At 44.4% G+C, this 22106-nt stretch overlaps 1 protein-coding gene across 5 annotated transcripts in view; it reads left to right on the top strand.

Annotated features, from left to right (window-relative positions):
- The window catches only part of KDM3B (lysine demethylase 3B), a 111389-nt gene that overhangs the window by 18041 nt on the left and 71242 nt on the right, over positions 1-22106 (top strand). For all 5 annotated transcript variants that reach the window (XM_039485822.1, XM_039485819.1, XM_039485820.1 and 2 more), the window contains one exon: positions 15700-15867. Coding sequence is in view for 3 of the 5 variants with exons in the window: in XM_039485819.1 (XP_039341753.1) it covers positions 15700-15867 (168 nt within the window). In the remaining 2 variants the exon portion in view is untranslated. The remainder of the gene's footprint in view (positions 1-15699; positions 15868-22106) is intronic.

Below are 22106 nucleotides of genomic sequence, written 5' to 3'. Positions count from 1 at the left end.
ACAGTCTCTGCTCCTAGCTAAGGGCACTTGCCCTGAAAAAATCCTGATGCTTTGGCTCCTCCTCCTTCATTCCAGGAAGCAGGTCCTTTATAGAACGTTAAGAACGGCCATACTGGGTCAGACCAAAGGTCCATCTAGACCAGTATTCTGTCTTCCGACAGTGACCACTGTCGGGTGCCCCAGAGGAAATGAACAGGTAATCATCAAGTGATCCATTCCTTGTCACCCATTCCCAGCTTCTGGCAAACAGACACACCTAGGGACACCATCCCTGCTCATCCTGGCTAATAGCAATTGATGGACCTATCCTCCATGAATTTATCTAGTTCTTTTTTGAACCATGTTATAGTCTTGGCTTTCACAACATCCTTTTGCAAAGAGTTCCACAGGTTGACTGTGCGTTGTGTGAAGAAATACTTCCTTTTGTTTGTTTTAAACCTACTGCCTATTAATTTAATTTGGTGCCCCCTAGTTCTTGTGTTATGAGAAGAAGTAAATAACACTTCCTTATTTACTTTCTCCATGATTTTTATAGACCTCTATCATAGTCCCCCTTAGTTGTCTCTTTTCCAAGCTGAAAAGGCCCAGTTTTATTAATTTCTCCTCATACGGAAGCTGTTCCATACTCCTAATCATTATAGCCCTTCTGTTCCTGGCTGTTCCCTCTCTGGGGTTCTGGTCCTGTCCTCATGCCGGTATGGTTTTGCTGTCAGGAGCCAAAGGTCCTGCCAATTCAGAGAATTATGTTTTCAGCCTTGGGAAATAGCTGAAAAATCTCCTATATAGCATGATTTTGCTGTAGAAGGCCACAATTTTGATCGTTTTGAGGATTCCAGGAATGTAACTTGTCTCCACATGGTTCTCATTCACCTTTTGCAGCCCATAAACAAGTAGCAGAGACAAATAATGGTGAGAAATTTATTACTGTTTTTAATCGCTACAAATCATTTTATTGTATTAAAGGGTTTTACAAATTTTAATAACTTCTGAAGGTCTTCTGGTGAAGTAGGGAAATTTCTTGTAGGGGCCATGTTAATTCTTGCTATTTTGTTCCTTTAAAGATTGGCCAGCATCTTGAACACTGGTTTTCAAAGTATCTGTAAGGTCCCATGCCTCTAAAACCCAGGCCTGTAGTGCTACCAGTCAGCTGACATCCAGGTTGCCACCTAGCAGCAGCTGTTTTTCACCCTGCTCAAGCTGGTGTTTTCTGTATGAGTCTCTGTGGGGACAGTGCATGCAGAAGGGGCCAAATATTGAGTTTTTTTTTTTAAAACTTTCCACTGAGAGGAATGTGCTCTTACTACAGTACCTTTAGTGAAGGTTATTTGAGTGCTGGTCCTTATGTTATTCCACCATGGGTATGCATGCACCTGAGACTGGAGATTACTAGGCAAGTAGTGTCAGTTGGTCCCTATTTGTGCAGTTGCTACCCTTGTGTTCCATATCGAGGGTGTAAGGGGCCGTGCATACTGATACCTTTTCACTACTTTCTTACCATTGCATGACCTGAGTCAGAATCCTCTGGTGTCTAGAACTGATCCTCTTCAACATTCTTTCCTGTAAATATTTTAAAACTTCATACTCTTAGTTAGAATCCTTACTGTGGAGAATCCTCTGGTCTCTTGGAGTGGGACTTAGATTTATGCCTAGGCTCCTGGGCTTTAAGAATTGTTTCCTGCCCCCCACTCCTTTTCGGTCAGCGATGGCCATTTTTCGTCAAAGAAGTTCACATCTCCACTAAGTGAAATGTGTGCTGCTTCTTTCCCATCTAAACTTGTCCGGTTGAAGAACTCTGGCTTTGAAGCACCTAATGGAGTGTGCCATGAGGCCTATCATTTCCAGACTGGGGAGACTCCCCTCACTCCCTCTGGTAAATTGGCCTGAGACATTGGTGAGGGAGCCTCCTAACTCTGCCTGAATCAGGAGTGGGTATCACTAGGCACTCAAACATAAGAGTAAGTCCCCTCCTAGATCTTCTAAGAGAAGGGATCCCTCCCCAATCCTGCCTACATTGGGTGAGTCTTTGTGTCCAGGAAATAAGGACTTGGGTCCTCCTAAGTCTTCTGACTGTGATCAAAAGGCCCAAAAGAGCAAGGCTCCTTCAGCACTTCTCCCGTGCCATCACCACCAATCTCTGTACTGACTAAAACAAAGCACTGAGAGCCAAAAGACTATGAACTGTCAGTACTGACAGTTCACATGCGGTCAGAGGTTCTACTCCCACAGCCTAGAGGGACCCACCAACTACCTTTACACTGACTCTGGTGGTGTGGGGCAATGAAAATAAGCCTTCTAAGGCTCCAACATCCTACTCCACACCAGCGCAGGGGATTGGACTAGATGACCTCCTGAGGTCTCTTCCAACCCTAATCTTCTGTGATTCATCCTTCCAGACCCACAATCTGCCCTGTTGTTGTCACTGACCCTCACCAGGGAGATTGGTACCTGAGAAGCTCATCTCCCATTCCATTCACTAGCTGCAGCTTCCCTGACTGCACTGCTGATAGAACTCGACCCATCTTTTTTATCTTTTGGAGAGTCAGATATTTCAGTGTAATCTTCTTCGCCTTCCACTGAGAGAATTCAGTCTGGGTAGAGGTTCGGGAACCTCTTACTTCCAGCATTGTCCATCAAAGTGGTGACCTCTTCGGTTGTGGGACAGATGGTACCCAGTGCCTCAGGGACCACCACAACCTCCTTTTAACCCTTCACAATGGCCTTATTGAGGGCTTTGGGACCTGTATGCACCACATGCAGTCTGTGATCCCACGTGGAATCATATCTCTCCCCCCCGCCCCTCCCTCAAGGGATCAACTGTTGCTTCTAAACCTATGGAGGAGGAAGATGAACTGAAACCACTGGTATCAACAGATATTTCTTCTTTCTTGCCTGATGAGGTGATTGCACCAGTCTCACCGTCTCCTCCAGATGACCATAAAGAGTTCCAAGAGCTACTTGGAAGAGTAGCAAAAAAGCTCCCAAGTCTCCTTAGAAGAGGTCCAGGACTCCCAACACAAGCTTTTGGCTGTCCTACAGACTATAGGGTCTAGCCGAATAACAATCCTGATCATGAGGTCATATTGGAACTGGCAAGAACTGCATAGTACACAGCAGCCACTTGTGCTTCTATTCATAACAGGGTGAAAAAGCAGTACTTTGTCCTGGTTAAAGGAGTAGAGTTGTTGTCCCACCCTGCCCTGAACTCCCTAGTCATCCAAGCAGCCATCAGAAGACAGGTGAGTCTTTACATTTGCTAAAGGATTCTGGGGCAACCCTCCATTCTCTGGACATATATACACCAGCCCCGAAGAGGAAACACCATAAACAAAATTATAAGCTGAGGCCTTTACAGCAGCCCTTCTTCTACGAACATACTCTTACGAGCCACCTTGCAAATGGCAGAGGTTACAAAAGTCCAGTTACACTGCCCCATCCACCTCTACTGCAGTCACCCAATCTCACCTCCTGACCAAAAGATGCTTTTGATTGGCACTTGAAAGCTGTGAACCAGTTTGTTGCCATCTTCACCCAGCTTCCCAGGTCCACTTTGGTGGACTCCTAGCACAGTTTTCCACAAATGGAGGGTAATAACGGACAAATGGATGTTGGACATCATCCATTCCGGATATGCCATCAGATTTCCTGTCCCTCTTCAGGGACCTCTCTTAGAGATCTACCTTTAGGAGATAGAATTCCTCCTACAAGAGGGAGCAATAGAGTGAGTACCCCTTCAAAAACAAGGATGAAGGTTTTACTCCAAATTTTTTCTAGTCCCCAGAGAGACAGGAGGGTTCAGACCCATCCTCATTTTATGACTATTTTATCTTTATTCACAAAACAAATTTCTGCATAGTCACATTGGCATCAATTTTGCCATCCCTAGAAAGATGCATGGTTCACAGCATCTTTGGTAGTGAGAGCTTACTTTCACATTGATATTCATCCTTGCTACAGAAAATACTTCAGATTTTGTAGTAGGCCACAACTGTCGATACAGGGTACTCCTATTTGGCCTTGCACCCAGTTTTTGTGAAAGTGTTTATTTCTGTAGCAACTGCACATCTCAGATGGGATGGTTTCACTGTCTTCCTGTATCAGGATGATTGGCTTCTCATAGGCAAGACATGTCCAGAAGTTATAGCATCAATCTCATTGCTGCTTCATCTCCTAGCATCCCTGAGAGTCTCTGGGAATATAGAGAAATCCACTCTAACTCTGACCCAGATTATAGACTTCATAGGAGCGACCTTAGACATAATAAGCGCAAAGATTTATCTGCCTATGGACAAGATTCCAAGCCCTAGGCAGACTGATAGATCAGATTGTGCATAACCCTCAACATCGATCTGGATGTCCCTTGTATTCTTGGGTCACATGGTGTCATGCTTATATAATGTTGTTTGCCAGACTCCACCTCTGCAGGCTTGGCTTTGAACAGTAGACTGTTCAAACAGCATGAACACTCTAGTGACATCCCTGTCAAGATAAGGACCTACTCTAACTTGGTGGAAGGATCCAGCACAAGTGTGCCTATTTGTTCCTTTCCTATACTCCACTCCAACAGAACAATAATCACAGATGCCTCACTGTTATGGTGAGGGGGCTCAAATGGACAGTCATATATAGGACCCCACCAAATTCACAATCCATTTTGATCAATTTCACAGCCAGAGGGTTTTAAAATTGATCAATTTCACTTTTTCAGCTGTTTACATCAGAAATTTCATGGTGTTGTAACTGTGGGGTTCTCAACACAAAAGGTACCAAAAAATGAGTCTGATTTCCCCCACCCAGAGCTGCCATGCAAGGGAAGGACAAGTTCTATCCCTCCTTAGCCCGGCAGGGACTCATAGCTAGGAGCCCCCTGGCTGGGGCACTCCCAGGAGCAAGGGGAGATCAGATTTCACAGGAAAGGGCTTATTTTGTGGTCCGTGACACATTTTCATGGCTGTGAAATTGATAGGGCCTCTATGGCACTTGGAAGCCCTGGGAAACCAGGGGCCTCACAAACTTTAGGGAACTCAAAAGCTGTCTGAAAAGCATGCAGGGCATTCTTACCATTAATCCAGTCTCTCCATTTTCTCACAAAGCAGACAATGTGACACACATTCTACATGAATAAAGAGGGAGGTGTGAAATCTGTTCCCTTGTGTGTAGAAGTGGTCAGCCTGTATGGAACTGGTATATGAAGAACCTATCAGTAGTGTACTTCCCAGGAACTGAAAAACTCACTAGCAGACACCCTCAGCATTCATTTTGCCACTGACCATGAATGGGGATTACACAGTTCAGCATTGAACAACGTCTTTTCTCATTAGGGAATCTCTACCTGGGGCCTGTTTGCCTCTCAGATAAACAGGATGTGCTGCATATACTGTTCCAGGAGGAGCTATGGGGCAGTTAGCAGCAATGCCCTCCTACTTCCTTAGACTAAACTATGCCTTTCCTTCTATCCCACCACTTTGAGTGTTGCGAAAGATTCCATGTGACAGAGCACAAGTCATTTTCATCATGCCCAGATGGACCAGGCAGTTCTGTTTTCCAGTTCTTCTGAATGTTAGCCTGGCTGCCAATCAGCATTCCTTCCTTCTGAGATCTTTTGATTCAAGAGAATGACAAGATCAGACATCCCACCTGGACACCCTTCACCTCATGGATTGATATTTGGATGGGCAATGGATCTAGAACGTTATTGTTTCCAGAATGTTCAAGTTGTCTTTACTAACAGTAGAAAACATTTTCTCATGGAATCTTATCTTGCAAAGTGAATTGTTTCTGTGGGGCAAGTGGCTCTCTGTTTCCTGAGTCAGTGGATATGATATCTTAGATTATCTCACTTCCCTCAAGAAGTTGGATCTTTCCCTTAACTCAGTATGGGTTCACCTGGTGGCAATCAGTACGTCACCCTCTATTGGATGGCAGCTCTGTTTTTGCTTATCCAGTCATCTTCAGGTTCTTAAAGGGTTTAATCAGTAATTTCCCAGCAGTTGTAAAACCAGCCCCTCAATGGACCTTAATTTAATGCTTTAAACATTCACTAAGCCACCCTTTGAACCTCTGGCTACCTGTTCGATGCTTCACTTACCTGTGAAGGTGGCCTTCCTTGTTGCCATCACCTCGCTGAGCTAGAAGGTGAGGCCTTAATGGCAGATACTCCTTATACTAGATTTAATAAAGACAAGGTCTTGGTATGACTACACCCGAAATTCACTCCTTAAAGTCGTTTCAGAAGTTCACATAAACCAGACTATCCCCTTCCCCTGACCTTTCTGAAGTCTCCAGTGTAGAAAAGAGACTTCATTCCCTCGACATGAGGCAAGTTTTGGCCTCTTACCTACAGAGAACAAAACAAATCAGTCACTTAGGCTATTTCTGGCCATAGCAGAGCGAGTCTAAGAACAAGCCATGTCTTCCCAGAGGATCTCCCAGTGGATCTCTGGGTGCATCCCACTTTATCAACTGGCAATCCTTCCTCTCCTGCATGGGATACGGGCTCACTCTGAGAGCATAGCCAGTCTCAGTAGTGTCACTCCAAGAAATACCTCTGCTTATCATTTGTGAGGCAGCAGTATGGCATTCCATCCATGGATTCAGAAGACGTTACACCTTGGTCCAAGCCGTCGCCTCTGCTTATGCATTATTTGGGATGATGGTTCTGCAAGCGGCCATACTACCTATACCCTTGCCACCATTCTCCTCTTTGAGTTCTGCAGGTCTGTCATCCACAGTAGAATATGCATAGGGACCGCATATCTTGAATTCTAGTTTTGAAGCGCAAGTAACTTCCCTTTTTCTGGAATGTTGTTCCCTTTGGTAAGTGGAAACTCCCTGTTGTATGGGGAAGAGCAGATTATGGGACAGGCAGCATAGATTTTTTTTTTTTAAACTGAAAAACAGATGATCTGTGCTGAACTAGAAGATCCTTTGCTAACAGTTTTTTTCCGCCAAGCAGGACTCCACCTGGGTTGCAAGGTGTGGGGACCATCTTTGTCCGAGTAGCAGATTATTTGAGAGACTCTGGGGCACAATGATTTCTAATTTGCAAAGTGTTTTCAAAATTTTGCTTTTGAAACACACACACTCTGTAGTTGTTGTTCATCTGAAATGAATAAAATGATTGATTTATGACTGTAAAAGCAGCAAAGCGTCCTGTGGCACCTTATAGACTAACAGACGTTTTGGAGCATGAGCTTTCATTGGTGAATTTCGTAGACATGCATCCGACGAAGTGGGTATTCACCCACGAAAGCTCATGCTCCAAAACGTCTGTTAGTCTATAAGGTGCCACAGGACGCTTTGCTGCTTTTACAGATCCAGTCTAACACGGCTACCCCTCTGATACTTGATTTATGACTATTTTGCTTGAGCAAGATTTCGGCATGGAGCACAGCGTGGGCTGGGTTCCATGGGGGGACTTAGAGGAGTTTTGGGAAGAGGGATGGGGCAGACAATGCCACAGGATCAGCAAGGAATTCCATGACACACACATAACAGAACAGTGCATGCCATGTGGAGATGGATGGCAGGAGAGAGATCTCAGGTATTGTTGGTGGGTCAAGCGACTGCTTTTGGCGCTTCCTTCATGGTACATTGGTATTGCTGTGAAAATAGTATAATAGGAAGTTTTTCTTCTGAGGTGGTTAATACATGTTGGAAATTTGTTGATATTGTTTATGCAGGATACCACCAGACATTAGTTTAACTATAAATTCCTTTATTAATTTCAAAGGCCAAATGCTATTTATACAGGTTTTTTAAATGTGCATTAAATGTCCAAGCAAATATCACACTCATACCAACGTACAGTTATAAGCAAAGATCAGGTACTTACAACAGGAGTAGGCTCAGGATGCTGAAATCCATGTTGGCTGTCTCCAACATGGACAGACAGACACTAGTAATGAACTCTTTAAAAGCTCACCTTTTTATAGTTCTTAACAAACAAGTGATGCAATTGCTGACTTTAACTAAGATCCAGTTTTGTGCAGCTTGGAGTTGACTCTTTTCTTAGGCTGAAGTAGACAAAATTTATGACTGGGCCTCTTTCATAAGATAACATTGGTATGTTAAAGGTTCATTACAGAACAACTTTTAACCAGTTTGTAACCATCTTCTATAATTTAAATACTTTTTTCGAGGACTTTTCCTCCTGTCTTATCATTTACCTTTCGGGTTCAGTTTTTCCAATTAAGCCACATTCTTTCAAGGCCTTCCCAACACTACTAACAAAACTTGCACTTCATGTGACCTACACATTTTTTTTTTCTTTTAACTAACTTATCCTACAGAGCAGCACACTACTCTGGGAGCATACAGGGGACAAGTACAGTTTATAGATTGAGTAAGGGTCAGGAAGGAAAGATTTCAGAGCATTGTGGTATTGGAAGTGCAGGACTGCTGAAAATTGAGTCCTGGTACAGGCCCCATAACCACACTGCAAACGCACAGTTACAGGGGCGTGCTACACCCTTAAGTGTTCATTTACCCATATGCCTCAGGTACTTAGGGCTACTCATCCTCTGTCTTCAGAAACGTGCTTCCAGGGTTTCAGTTTGGATAACAGGGTTTATGGCACAAAACCCTGCGTTGACGCGTTTATAGTTGCTAGTGTAGACATACCATAATTGACTTGATCAAGGTTAGGCAGGAAGCCTGTGAAGGTAGGAAATTGAACTGGGGTCTCTGGCTAGTCTCTAACTATTGGACCATCGCATCCTTCATTTCAACAGGTAAAATTTTAGACAGTTACATAATTAAGGTGATTCAATTTTAGGAACGTCATTTGTATGTTTTTCCCTTTTGCATGTTATATAAAGACTTGAAATGTAAAGTTTTTTCTGCTTGTTTTTACCTTAGGTTGCATTTACATTAGACCCGTTTGAGAGCACCAACAGGCTACCAGTGATTTTACTACCATATGATCATGCTTGTACCATGTCTAGATTTATTTATTTAGCGTGTGCATAGTCATCTAGCCAAGCTATGGCAGTGGCGTGATGCGATGCAGTTCTTCTAGGCCACTGCTGAACCTAGTCAGCAGGCATTAATCGACAGCGTGCAACATTGTCTGTGTTGCACCACAGCTGCACAAAGGGCTCTCATGAAGGCCTGAGTGATACTGGTTGGCTGCACAGAGACCTTGCCCAGTCCGGAACCTGTTCAACAGGGATCATTGGCTATGGGGCAGGGCAAAACTAGGCAGACAAATTGTGGGGTCGGCAGCGAGGGACTGGTTGGGGATTATAACAGAGATCCATTCCTCTCGCCAGAGGGTTTCCGTCCTAACATCCTGGTGTGGTGAATGAAACCCTAATGGGTGACGTAATGGCAAACATGCAGCTGGTGGTTTAAAAAGGTCATTGTGCAGTGGCTGGCTTGGGTTGGCGTGTACTTTCTCCAGTAACTTGCCAGTGGCAACCTCTCGTCTGATAGGAGGAGGAGCAGTATTGCTCAGAACTGGGAGCCGTGGGAGTGGAGTCAGACGCAGGGTGCTGGAGGTGGTACGCGTGGTGGCATGTAACTGTGTATTCACCAGTTTGGTGTGTGACGATTGGCTCCATACTGGTGCGCAGTACTCTGCCACCGAATACGAGGTGGCAAGAGCTGACATCCGCAGAGTTGGAGCATGAGCACCCCATGATGAACCTGCCAGTTTGCTAAGAAGATTGTTGCATGTCTTAAATTTAGCTGCTGAATTCTTCAGGTGGGCATGGTCACACCTAGATATGCTGGTTCTACTTCATGCTTCACCTTCTGACCATTCAGATAAACATTTAGTTCTCTGCTTGCGCTGGTGTGATGAAGATGGAACAAACTGGAGGCTGTTTTTATAACGCTTGGCTGGAGGCACAAAGTCTTACAGTAGTCAGCTAACTTTGTCATGTCCCGGTTTAAGGTGGCATCAAGCTCATGGAACGTCTGCGCCTGGGGACCGCAACAGATGGTGTCTGAGTAAATAAACTTTTGTGACTCCGTTTTTGGCAGGTCATTGATGTAAAGGTTGAATAGGGTTGGCGAAAGCACAGAGCCCTGGGGTAACCTCTTTCATCTCCAAGCGCACACTGGTTTTACACCACGTCATCTAGATGAATCTGTTTGGTGTCTTGTTTACATGTGTGCTTCTCCTATTGCTGCTATGTATGGAGCTGAATAACTGGTGGGAAACTGCTGTATTGAGGGGTAAACCTACTGTTGACAAGACCATAGTCTTCCATGGTATATGAGACCTGAATGCTAATGTAAGTAACCAGCTGAAAAAGAACTCATCTTCTATCCAGGCTTTCCAGGCTGCCTTCATACATCACAAAGATGCAAAAAAGGGGCACAAGCTCAATTTTAATTCTTTATTGGCGCTTTAGTGTTCCCTGTTGTTGCAATAAACTAAACAAAGGGTTATACAGGTTTGTCCATCAGGCTGTCTCTACACTGCAAAAATTGTATACCTCATCATCCTTGGTAGAATAAGCTTTATTAGAAAATGTTTAGTGTGGATAGAGCCTAAGGGTTACTTACGCCATAGGGTGGGGAATTCAGAAACTTGAGCAAGTCTCTGCTTGTCTCACCCCAAGCATCAGCAGTGGGTTTCTGTAGTTTGCTAAGGGCTTATGTACACTAGCCTCTTTCCACAAAATTTCCCAGCACTAGCAATCAGGTAGTATAAACAAGACACCAAGAGTTACAGTGTAAAAATGCTACTGGCAGCAGGAGTCCTTGTCTAGACTAGTAACCCCATCAGTGGTAGAAATAGTGAGAAACTGGGAGAATAAAGGCTAATGTAGTCAAGGCCTTAGCATATTATTTAATATTTTTCTCCTTCAGACTCAGAACTGAAGACAGGCGATCTAATTGTCTTAAAAACCTCTGAAAACATTTTTGAAATGTATATTTGAACAAGTCAAGAATCCAGATGTAATAAATATTCAAATTAAGAGGGGGTGGGGGTGGGGACGGGGACGGGACACCCAAAACATCTCTGTTGTTGCAGCACCCTCACCATGGCTTCCTGACATTCCAGCATGTGTGGTATGTTGCTGCCTTCCACCTCTCGCATACAAAGAGCGTATTATGTTTGTTCTCAGATCTTCTTGGCTTTGTCTTTACTTCTCTTCTCCTGTTGCCTTGCAAGAGCCTCTTCCCTTTGCACAATCTCCATGTTATTGGCATCAGCTTCCTTCTTTGAAGCTCTTGCTGTCTTGAACAGCCTCCATGTGAATCTTCATTATACATCACTTTGGAAATAGTGTGAAAATATGATTATTGGTGTATGTGTATCTTTGTTATATCCACACAGCAATCAATCCACACAAGTATTTCAGGCAGTCTTTACAAGTCATTTTTTGTCTTGTGCATACTCAATGCCAGCCATTTGGGGCAAAATAAAGAATTTATTTTCTACGCTTTGCATGTGGACACTTGAGACCACAACTTGTTGGCCTCAGGCTGGTTAGCTTCCTCTTTATTGTGCTCTACTGTTTGGAATGGTAGCCTCTGCCACCTCTTCCTTGCATTGGTTGGCCTTGGAGAAGCTAGCTAGCAGATCTTCATAAGAAAAATAATCTGTTTGATACTGGTTCAGAACCAAAAATTGTGTAGCTCTCTATAGTTACATACAAAAACTGTACAGGCTGCGCACACGTCTAAATTAAGTACCCAAAGATGAAGGAAAAAGGAAGAGGGAAAACACTTGAGGAAGTGTCAGAAATAGCAACTATTCCCACCACTTTGTTGCTCATAACTTCTTGAAACTTCTCACCTTCTGAGCTAGAATTTTCTAGCCTTGATCTCCACCAGAGAAATTATTTTTGTAAAAGATTTACAAAAAGTTCAGCTATCTGAAAATGATTTTGTTTTTTTGGGTGGTGGGGGGGGAGAGAAGAAATGTATAATGGGAAAAATTATTTTGGCAACCTTTTTTAACAGCCCTTCTTTTAAAGTAGAGATTTGGCAGGGTGCAAATTCTTGTAGAGTAGAACTGCCATTCAGTATTCCAGTGAAAATTGGCTTTAATGGGTCGAATTGAGGAAGGTAGCTTGCTTGCACACATGCATCACTGACTAATATTGTGGGGAAGCATGGGTGGTCTCCAACTTCGGTCCTTCGCTGTTGGCCTTCAGTAATAGTTTGTCAATTAGTAAAAGTCTTGATTGTAATGTACAACATACCACTGATTGTTTTGCACTCTCATAAGCGTTCTTCCATCAACCTAGCTCGGGAGGATGGTGGTGGTAATGCGCAGATGGAAAAATCCATTCCATTGACATAAGCTGTGTCTACAATAGGGGTATGGTGGCATAGTTACGGCGCCTTAGCTATTCTGGTATAGTCCCTGTAGTGTAGCCATACCCAAAGGCTTGGAATGCGGCAGCATTAGTGTTTTGATTTTGAGAATGTGTGATGTTGTTGACATGAATTATGACTGTATGGATCATTGTTGCAACCAGGGTCCTATGGTTGCACCAGTTCTTGTACAGAGGAGGTCAAGTGGAGTGTCTATGGAAAGGTTGTAGTTTGCTGGTTATGATTATGCTATCTGTGTGTATCATTTTTGTATTTGAAGTTATTAATATTGGCTATGTACTTTTATCTCAATGTGTTTGATTCTAAGTTGCCTCAGTGAAGCATTTGGTCAGCTTCTTGAGAAAGGACTATTCTGAATCAGTGCCCAGTCAAGAAACACTTAACTGACAATGCCAACTCTGCCCACATATCTACACCAGCAACACCATCACAGGACCTAACCAGATCAGCCACACCATCACCGGTTCATTCACCTGCACATCCACCAATGTAATATACGCCATCATATGCCAGCAATGCCCTTCTGCTATGTACATCGGCCAAACTGGACAGTCTCTAAGGAAAAGGATAAATGGACACAAATCAGATATTAGGAATGGCAATATACAAAAACCTGTAGGAGAACACTTCAACCTCCCTGGCCACACAATAGCAGATCTTAAGGTGGCCATCCTGCAGCAAAAAAACTTCAGGACCAGACTTCTAAGAGAAACTGCTGAGTTTCAGTTCATTTGCAAATTTGACACCATCAGTTTAGGATTAAACAAAGACCGTGAATGGCTTGCCAACTACAGAACCAGTTTCTCCTCCCTTGTTTTTCACACCTCAACTGCTAGAACAGGGCCTCATCCTCCCTGATTGATCTAACCTCGTTATCTCTAGCTTGCTTCTTGCTTGCTTATATTTACCTGCCCCTGGAAATTTCCACTCTTGCATCCGACGAAGTGGGTATTCACCCACGAAAGCTCATGCTGCAAAACGTCTGTTAGTCTATAAGGTGCCACAGGATTCTTTGCTGCTTTAACTGACAATGGATTTTGGGAGATGCCAATCCACATCTGAGCATTCCTGGGAAAGTTTAAACTAACATGTAAACAATGGCATCGCCCTGTAAAGAACTGGGGCAAGTCACATGTCCATGCATAACTATGTGACTCCAAACTCCATCTTGCTGCTGTGATTTTCTACAGTAAGAACAAAGGGGTGTCCTTCCACATGGCAGAGGATATAAAAGGCCCGGGAAACTGCTCCATTTTGTCTTCTACCCTGCTTTTTACCTCTGGAGGAACTTTGCTACAAACTGAAGCTTTGAATAAAGGACTGAATGACCCATCCAAGCTGTGGATGTACTCCAGAGACTTGATTTGAACCTGCAGTTTATTCCATCACTGCCACAAGCCTGAACTAAGAACTTTGCCATTACTGTATGTAATTGATTCCATTTAACCAATTTTAGCTCTCATCTATATTTTTCTTTTTATGAATAAACCTTTAGATTCTAAAGGATTGGCAACAATGTGATTTGTGGGTAAAATCTGATTTGTATATTGACCTGGGTCTTGGGCTTGGCCCTTTGGGGTCGGGAGAACCTTTTTTCTTTTACTGGGGTATTAGTTTTCATAACCAGTCATCCCCATAAGGAGCGGTGCTGGTGGTGAAACAAAGGAACTGGCGTATCTGAGAGAATTGCTTGTATTGCTTCTGGTTAGCCAGTGGGCTAAAATCGAAGTCCTCTCTGGCTGGTTTGGTGTGCCTTAGTAATAAAAGAAACCCAACCTTGGGCTGTAACTGCCCTGCTTTAAGCAATTTGTCCTGAATTGATACTCTCAGGTCTATGTGTGGGGAGGAGGGGAGTTGATTTAAGTTACACAACTTCAGCTATGTGAATAATGTAACTGAAGTTGATGTACTTAGATCTACTTACCGCGGTGTCTTCACTGTGGTAAGTCAATGGCTGACGCTCTCCCATCGAGTCCGCCTGCACCTCTCGCCCTGGTGGAGTACCGGAGTCGATGGGAGAGCGCTTGGCGGTCAATTTATCACATCTAGACTAGATGCGATCAATCAACCCCCGCTGGATCAATCGCTACTCATCGATCCAGTGGGTAATGTAGGCAAGCCCTCAGTTTTGTCCTGCCAGAGGCCGCTTCATTACAGAAGGCAGTGTCCTTTTTGTGGTTAGATTAGGGACTGAGACTCCTGGATTCTGTTCCTGTCTTCACCACTCATTGTGTAACTTCAGACTGGTCACTTCAGTGTCTCTGTACTTCCATTTACCTGGCTGAAAAACAGGGATGCTACCTGAGAGATTAAGAGTAAATATGTTAAAATGCACTGCAAGTGTACTTTAGGGGAGACTTAATGTATTACAAAGTTTCTAGTGAGTAGATAAATCTGCATAATCCCAAACACTGACAGAAGTGCAGAGGTGTGTGTATATATTTTAGAGAATGGAATAGCAGTGCCCACCCAATGTAAGAGAGGAATTTCCTGTGTAGAGTGTGCTCTCTGGGTATGAATCATACCTGACCGAATAGCACTTGTAAGAATTTATCATAACTGTTGGGCCAATCTGTTGGAAATTTAGGGTGGGAGGGTGGATTTGAAAGCAGTTAAAAATCCATATCTTTGATTAAAGGTCTAGAAAACATGACCTATGAGGAAAGATTGAAAAAATTGGGTTTATATAGTCTGGAGAAGAGAAGACTGAGAGGGGACATAAGAGGTTGTTACAAGGAGGAGGGAGACAAATTGTTGTTCTTGTCCTCTGAGGATAGGACAAAAAGCAATGGGGTTAAATTGCAGCAAGGGTGGTTTAGGTTGGACATTAGGAAAAACTTCCTAACTCTCAGAGTGGTTAAGCACTGGAATAAATTGCCTAGGGAGGTTGTGGAATCTCCATCATTGGGGGTTTTAAAGAGCAGGTTGGACAAACACCTGTCAGAGATGGTCTAGATAATACTTAGTCCTGCCTTCAGTTCAGGGGACTGGACTAGATGACCTCTCAAGTTCCCTTCCAGTTCTATAATTCTATGATCTTTGAGAGGCCTGTTTGGAGTGTTACCCCAAAAATCCAGCTGGAAGTAAGGGGGCAACTGAAGCATGTCTTCCATCTCTCATGGAAAGATACAATACCTGAAATTGGTGAGGTTTGGGGAGGTATGGGGGGAGAACAAGGAAATGAACTTTCCAGTTTTCTGTAGTCAGTATGCACTTCTCTGATTTGACTCTTTGGTAATGTGTGTGGTAGCTATTCAGACATGATGATCTAATATTGATATGAAGCATGTGTTCTCAAGTGATACTAATTTTCCTGACTAAAGCTGAAGTCTTTATCCATGTGGGTTTGTAGGGTTTCCACCAACCTACGGTGTCTGAAACATGTTAAATATGTTTTTGTAGATCTTTGTGGAGTTTGATGGCTGCAACTGGAAGCAACATGCCTGGGTGAAAGTACATGCTGAAGAGGTCATAGTGTTGCTGCTGGAAGGGTCACTGGTATGGGCTCCTCGAAGTGATCCAGTTCTACTTCAGGGAACTCAGATCTCACTTGCACAGTGGCCTGCACTGGTAAGTATTTGGCCAGAACGGTGACACTACGTAGGGAAGTCATCTCATAACTGAGATTGTGGATATCTTTGCTATAAACCTTTTGTTGCAAAGCCGCCTCTTAACATTGCCAAACTAAACTGCCTGAAATTTCTAGAAACTGTAATCCAGAAAAAAATGTGGGAGCTGGGAAAGGTGCAGAGGGGATTTGGACAAGATCTTTGTAAACTTTGAAGTTGTGAGAACCTCTGGGTTTTTCACCCCCCTCTCCCCGAAACGGTCTAATTTTTAAAAACATCTTAGGGCTTGTCTACACTTAAAATGTTACAACAGCACAGCTGCACCACTGTAGCACTTCAATGTAGACACAACCTACACCATCTGGAGGGGTTCTCTCGTCAGCATAAGTAATCCTTCTCCTCAAGAGACAGTAGCTAGGTTGATGGAAGAATTCTTCTGTTGACCTAGCACAGTCTACAGAGGGACTTATGTTGGTTTAACTATGCCACTCAAGGATGTGGATTTTTCACACCCCTGAGTGACATAGTTATGTTGACATGTTTTCATGTAGACCAAGCCTTAACTTAGCTCATTTATTATGAGGTCCCTGATAAGAATCTGGGTTAAATTTGCAACTACAATTTTTGCAGAGTCCCTGGAAGACTTCATAAAAGATTGTTTCTCGTGGGCCAGGTCAACACATAAAAGTTAGGTCAATGTAGCTAGTGCTGTCAGTGAAAAATTCGCAGTCCTGAGTTCTAACCTATGCTGACCTAATGCCCAGTGTAGATGCAGCTAAATCGATGGGAAAATTCTTCAGTCTACCTAGCTGCTCCCACTCGAGGGGTGGATTACCTACAGCAGTTGGAAAAAACCCTTCTATTGATGTGGGAAATGTCTTCACTACAGTGGCATGGCAGCAATGCTGTAGCTGTGCTGCTATAGTGCCTGTTGTGTAGATGTGGCTGTAGTCTCTGGCTGAGATTCTTGCAGAGTCTGTAAATGCCCCCGGGTATACTTAATCTGTGTGGCTTACATTCCTCAGGAGAGTTTTTGAGACAAGAGATGGTAATGGCTGGCAGAACAACTAACAGAGTATTCATAACTTGTGGACTGTAGTGCTTTGTGAGGCAGTTTAGATGTTTAAGCGCTACAGGATCCAATGCCATGTCTAGACTGGGGGGAGAGGGGAATGGGGGGGGAGAAAGAGGGAGTTGGGGGCATGTTATTTTAATACTTGTTACCTAGCATAATTTGAAATACCACTTAGCAACTCGTTTAGACAGTTTAACACTTTTAGAACGGTTAGCCAGTTTCTCCCTAGGTTAATTTTTGTGTGTGAATTTTTTTTAATAATTAGATTTTGTACATGAACAAGAAACAGAGCAGTGCAAAGCCTCTATAGCTCACCAACTCAGGGGTTCTCAAACTAGGGTCGGGACCCCTCAGGGGGTCACGAGGTTATTACATAGGGTGTTGCGAGCTGTCAACCTCCACCCCAAACCCTGCTTTGCCTCCAGCACTTATAATGGTGTTAAATATATATATGTGTTTTTAATTTATAAGGGGGGGGGGTCGCAATCATAGAATCATAGAACTTAAGATCAGAAGGGACCATTATGATCATCTAGTCTGACCTCCACTCAGAGTCTTGCTATGTGAAAGGGGTCACCAGTAAAAAAAAAAAAAAAAAAAAAGAAAAAAAAAAAATTGAGAGCCACTGCACTAACTGAATCTGACTCTTAATTTGCAATTGACTTTTATTGGTTTAGTTATCTTGGATACAGGGCAACTTTTAACATTTTAAAATAATATATAGGCAAATTTACCAAATTAAACTTCTGAGAAATACAACTGGCATTTGGCTATTGATGAAAAGATTATTAGTAGTTCTTAAGGCTATGGGGGTCCCCCGTATCTGGACACCCACCTGTACAAGGTCCCCAGTATGCCCAGGATCCTCAGATTCAAGAACTGCATGGCCTGCTCCCAGGCTTTCTTGGTCAGTGAGGATCACAATATGTGCCTCTATTGCCTTGGTGAAGCCACGTGCAGTATACCCTCCAAATGCAATATCTGCCAGATCTTTCCTACATGAACCTGTCAGGCCCACGAATTCAGGCTTAGAATATTCCTCATGGACCGTACAATGAGGCCACAGTCCATTCCTGACCTGTCAGACCCTCCTGTGCAATGGCTAGACACTGGGAAGTACCTCTGCGAGCATGTTGGCCTCTGGCTGTAACATCAGAGCACAGTTAAAGACTGTCTCAGGCAGATGTGAGGGTGATAAGAGCAAGCACTCCCACAGAAAACATGAGAAATCCCCTTTCCAAGTTCTTATGCAAAAAGAGAGGACGTCCTTCCTGACACCTCTATGTCAGGTGAGTCTCTGTGCTGGTATGGGCGTGTCAGGAGTTCACAAGGCCTATGGTACTGGTGTCCTGCTACCCAGGGGCAAACCTGCCCCCCCAAACTGTCTTTAGTTGAAGGGATCAGACCATACTCAGTCCTGGCAAAGGGTACCAGTGCTGAGAGGGAAGGAGTTGGTGCTGAGGACTGTGGCTTATCTGAAGACAATAACACTGGTGGCACCAGTGAGACAGAAGCCCATTCCACTCTCCAGTATCCAGTTAGATACACTACTGTGGAGGACATTACTATCTATACGAGCCCCAGAATTGCTGATACTGGGCTTGTCTTCACTACCAGGAGATTGATGCTAAATCGACAGCAGAGTGCTCTCCAGTCAACCCCAGTACTCCAACTCCCCAAGAAGAGTAAGGTGAGTTGACTGGAGAGCATCTCCCGTCGACGCAGCACAGTGAAGACGCCTGTTGTAAGTCGACCTATGTTACGTTGATTCCAGCTACATTATTCACGTAGCTGGAGTAGCGTAACTTAGGTCGACTTACCACGGTAGTGTAGACAAAGCCACTGTCGGATCCAATCCTAACCAAGGATGTCCCTAAACTTACTGGTACAGTTGAGGCACAATGAGGTCTCCCATACCAGTGGCACTGCCAATTGATATAGAAGTTTTCCTCTGAGTTCAGAGTCAATGGGAGAGCTTCCCCAACTCCCCCAAGGTAGGGGTCAGCCCTCACAGAGGCTCCAAGATCTCATGAGCACCTTCCCTCTCTCATAGGGGGGACTACCCAGTTCAAGACCAGCGGTACCCTTCTCCAGAGGGACCACCTCTTCTCTGCCACATCCCTTTATACTGGCCTTATATGGGTCCCAGGGACCCCACTATGTGACGGCTTGAATCTATAAGGTCACATCAGGAGTCAAGACAGCTTTCCCCATACAGGGAAGAACCTCAGTCCCCTAAGAAACAATCTAAGAAAGAGGAGCAAGCTGACTAGGTGGCACTGTTTGCCACTGTGAGGTTATCGTACTCGTCCCAAAATGAAGCGATCACACCGGCCTCATTGTCACTGCCTAACTACAGAAATTTCAGGACTCCAAGAGGAGAAATATGGATACACTCCACGGCTCCCTGGAGGAAGTACAGGACACTCTATATAAGCTACTTGATATTTTCCAGAGTGCTGGTCCCAGTAAGGTGGCACTGCCACTTAATGAGGCCATCTTTGAATTAGCCATGATGGCCTGGCATAATGCAGCCACTTATGCTCCCATTCTGAAAAGAACAGATAAGAAATATTTTGTGCCACCCGAGGAACTAGTAATCTGCCACCTTAACACCCCACTCTGAACTCTTTAATTTTGTAAGCTGTCACCAAATGAAACAAACACCCAAGTCGGCACCCACTGATATGGAGGCCAAACATTTACACTGCTTTAGGAGAGAACTTCATTGTGGGGAACTTACAGTTCCACATAGCAAGCTATTAAGCTTGAATGCTGAAATATGATTTTATTAATTACAATAAGTTTTTGGAATTTACCAACAAACTCCCTCAAGATAGACTTCAGTTCCAACCAATTATCAATGAAGGTAAATTGCTAGCTAGATCAACCTCCAGGCCGCAATGGATCCATCAAATTGAGACTCCCGCTTGATGGCAACTTCCATAGCCATGAGATGGGCCTTGTGGCTCCAGTCCTCTGGTTTTCCCAAAGAAGTCCATCCACAGTGGAGGATCTGCCTTCTGAAGGAAATAACCTATTCAGTTAGAAAACAGGTGAATCTTTCTATTCCAGGAATGGCCAACCTGTGGCTCCAGAGCCATATGCGCTCCTTGTATAGGCACCTCCTCCGGGGCTGGAGCTACAGGCGCCAACTTTCCAATGTGTTGGGGGGTGCTCACTGCTCTCCCACAGGCCCTGCCCCCACTCCACCCCTTCCCACCCCCTCCCGTGAGCCTGCCATGCCCTTGCTCCTCCCCCACTCTCCCAGAGCCTCCTGCATGCCATAAAACAGTTGATTAGGAGGTGTGGTGAGGGAGGAGGAGTGCTGATTGGCGGGGCAGCCGGTGGCGGGGGATGGGGGGAGCTGATGGGGGGGGCGGGGCTGCTGACGAATTACTGTGGCTCTTTGGCAATGTACACTGGTAAATTCTGGCTCCTTCTCAGGATCAGGTTGGCCACCCCTGTTCTATTCCTTCAAAGACTTAAGAGCAACCATTCACTTGCAGATATCTGTACATACTCCAGCACTGCAGAGGAAATACCCCAAGACTCTGTATTACAGACAACAGCCAGCTCCTCAACCATTCTACCATCAAAGGGCCATTGAGCTGCCTAGGAAAATAATTTTACTTAAGATATTTCCTTATTCCCAAGAAGAAATGAGGCTGGAAGCTATACAAGATCTCAGACAGCTGAATGTCTTCATCTGCCACTGATGTTGAGAATGATGACGCTGGTCTTTATAATTCCTTCACCAAACGGTGACTGGTTTAAAGGATGCTTATTTCCACAAAGACATCCACGCTGCACACAGATTCCTGAGATTCGCCGTAGGCCCTAGACCACTACCAATACAGAGTGCTTCCTTTTGGCCTCTCAGTGGCACTGAGGGAATTCACAAAGATGTTATTGGTAGTGGCAGCTCACGTACATCGCCAGGGTTTGTCAGTGTTCCACACCTTGATGACTCGCTGCTCATGGGGAAGTCCTGTAAAGAAGTACAGACAACATCACAATCCCTATTTAGACTCCCAAATTCCTTAGGGCTGCAAGTAAATGTAGAAAACTACATTTGAGCTCTGACATGGACTATAGATTTTTATTAGAACAGCCCTATATTTAACCAGAGCCAAAGCATACCTATCGCAGGACAGATTCTAGGAAATGAGGGACCTCTTCGCTCATCTTTGGCAGAACATGCAGACAATGGTTCAAGCTTGTTTTACCTTCTTAGGTCTCGTGGCCATGTATACATGTGACACCCTTTGGAAGACTGTCTTCCATGTCTACAGGCATGATTACCGACAGTCTACATGCAAAACAAGCACAGCCTGGACAAACTGATCTTGCGCCCCCACAGAGTTCTGACCCTGCTCTCCTGGTGGAAGACGGGTAGGTGGTGTGCATGGGGGTTCCCTTTGCCCCTCCCTCACCCACAAAGGAGATTAATTACAGACACCGCCTCTGCCTCAACTAACATGTAAGACAGGGTATCTGGACCCACCAAGAATCCCCATTGCATGTATACATTCTGGAGTTGTGTGCCCGTTCACAGAGCCAGAAAACGATACCGATGGTTTATTTGAATTCTGCATGTTCAAGTCGTATTGGAAAACTTGACAATGGTTTGTATCAACAAACAGGGAGGAACAATGTTCACACCTCTTGTCACAGAAACTGCCCATCTGTGGAACAGGTGCATTAGCTGCCAGATCACCATCTCAGCAGTGCACTTCCCAATGATGCACAGCACATTGGTAGACTGCCTCAAAATACTTTTCTTCAAAGACCAAGAGTGGGAACTACATGACTGGGTGATATTTAATATCTTGCCTGACAGGAACCCCACTGCCGAGATCTCTTGGTGTCTCAGGAGAACAAGAAATTCCCCACTTGCTGCTCCAGAGGGGATGCATTTATCATTCAGTGGTCAGAACTGCTGATGTACAAATTTCCTCCCATCCCTCTTTTACTTTGCATCCTGAGGAAGGTCAAATAAGATGGCGCATTGGTGATCCTCATTGCTTCAGTGGCCTAGCTCTGTTTCCTGAGCATTCTCTGGATGTTCTTGGGTCATATTCAGCTCTTCCCAGACCTACTGACTAAAGACAAGGACAAACATCCAACTTCCCAACCCAGCATCCTTCCATAAGAACAGCAGT

Source organism: Mauremys reevesii, linkage group 8 (assembly GCF_016161935.1).
Source record: "Mauremys reevesii isolate NIE-2019 linkage group 8, ASM1616193v1, whole genome shotgun sequence".
Lineage (NCBI taxonomy): Eukaryota > Metazoa > Chordata > Testudines > Geoemydidae > Mauremys > Mauremys reevesii.
This window is presented reverse-complemented; position numbering and strand designations above follow the sequence as displayed.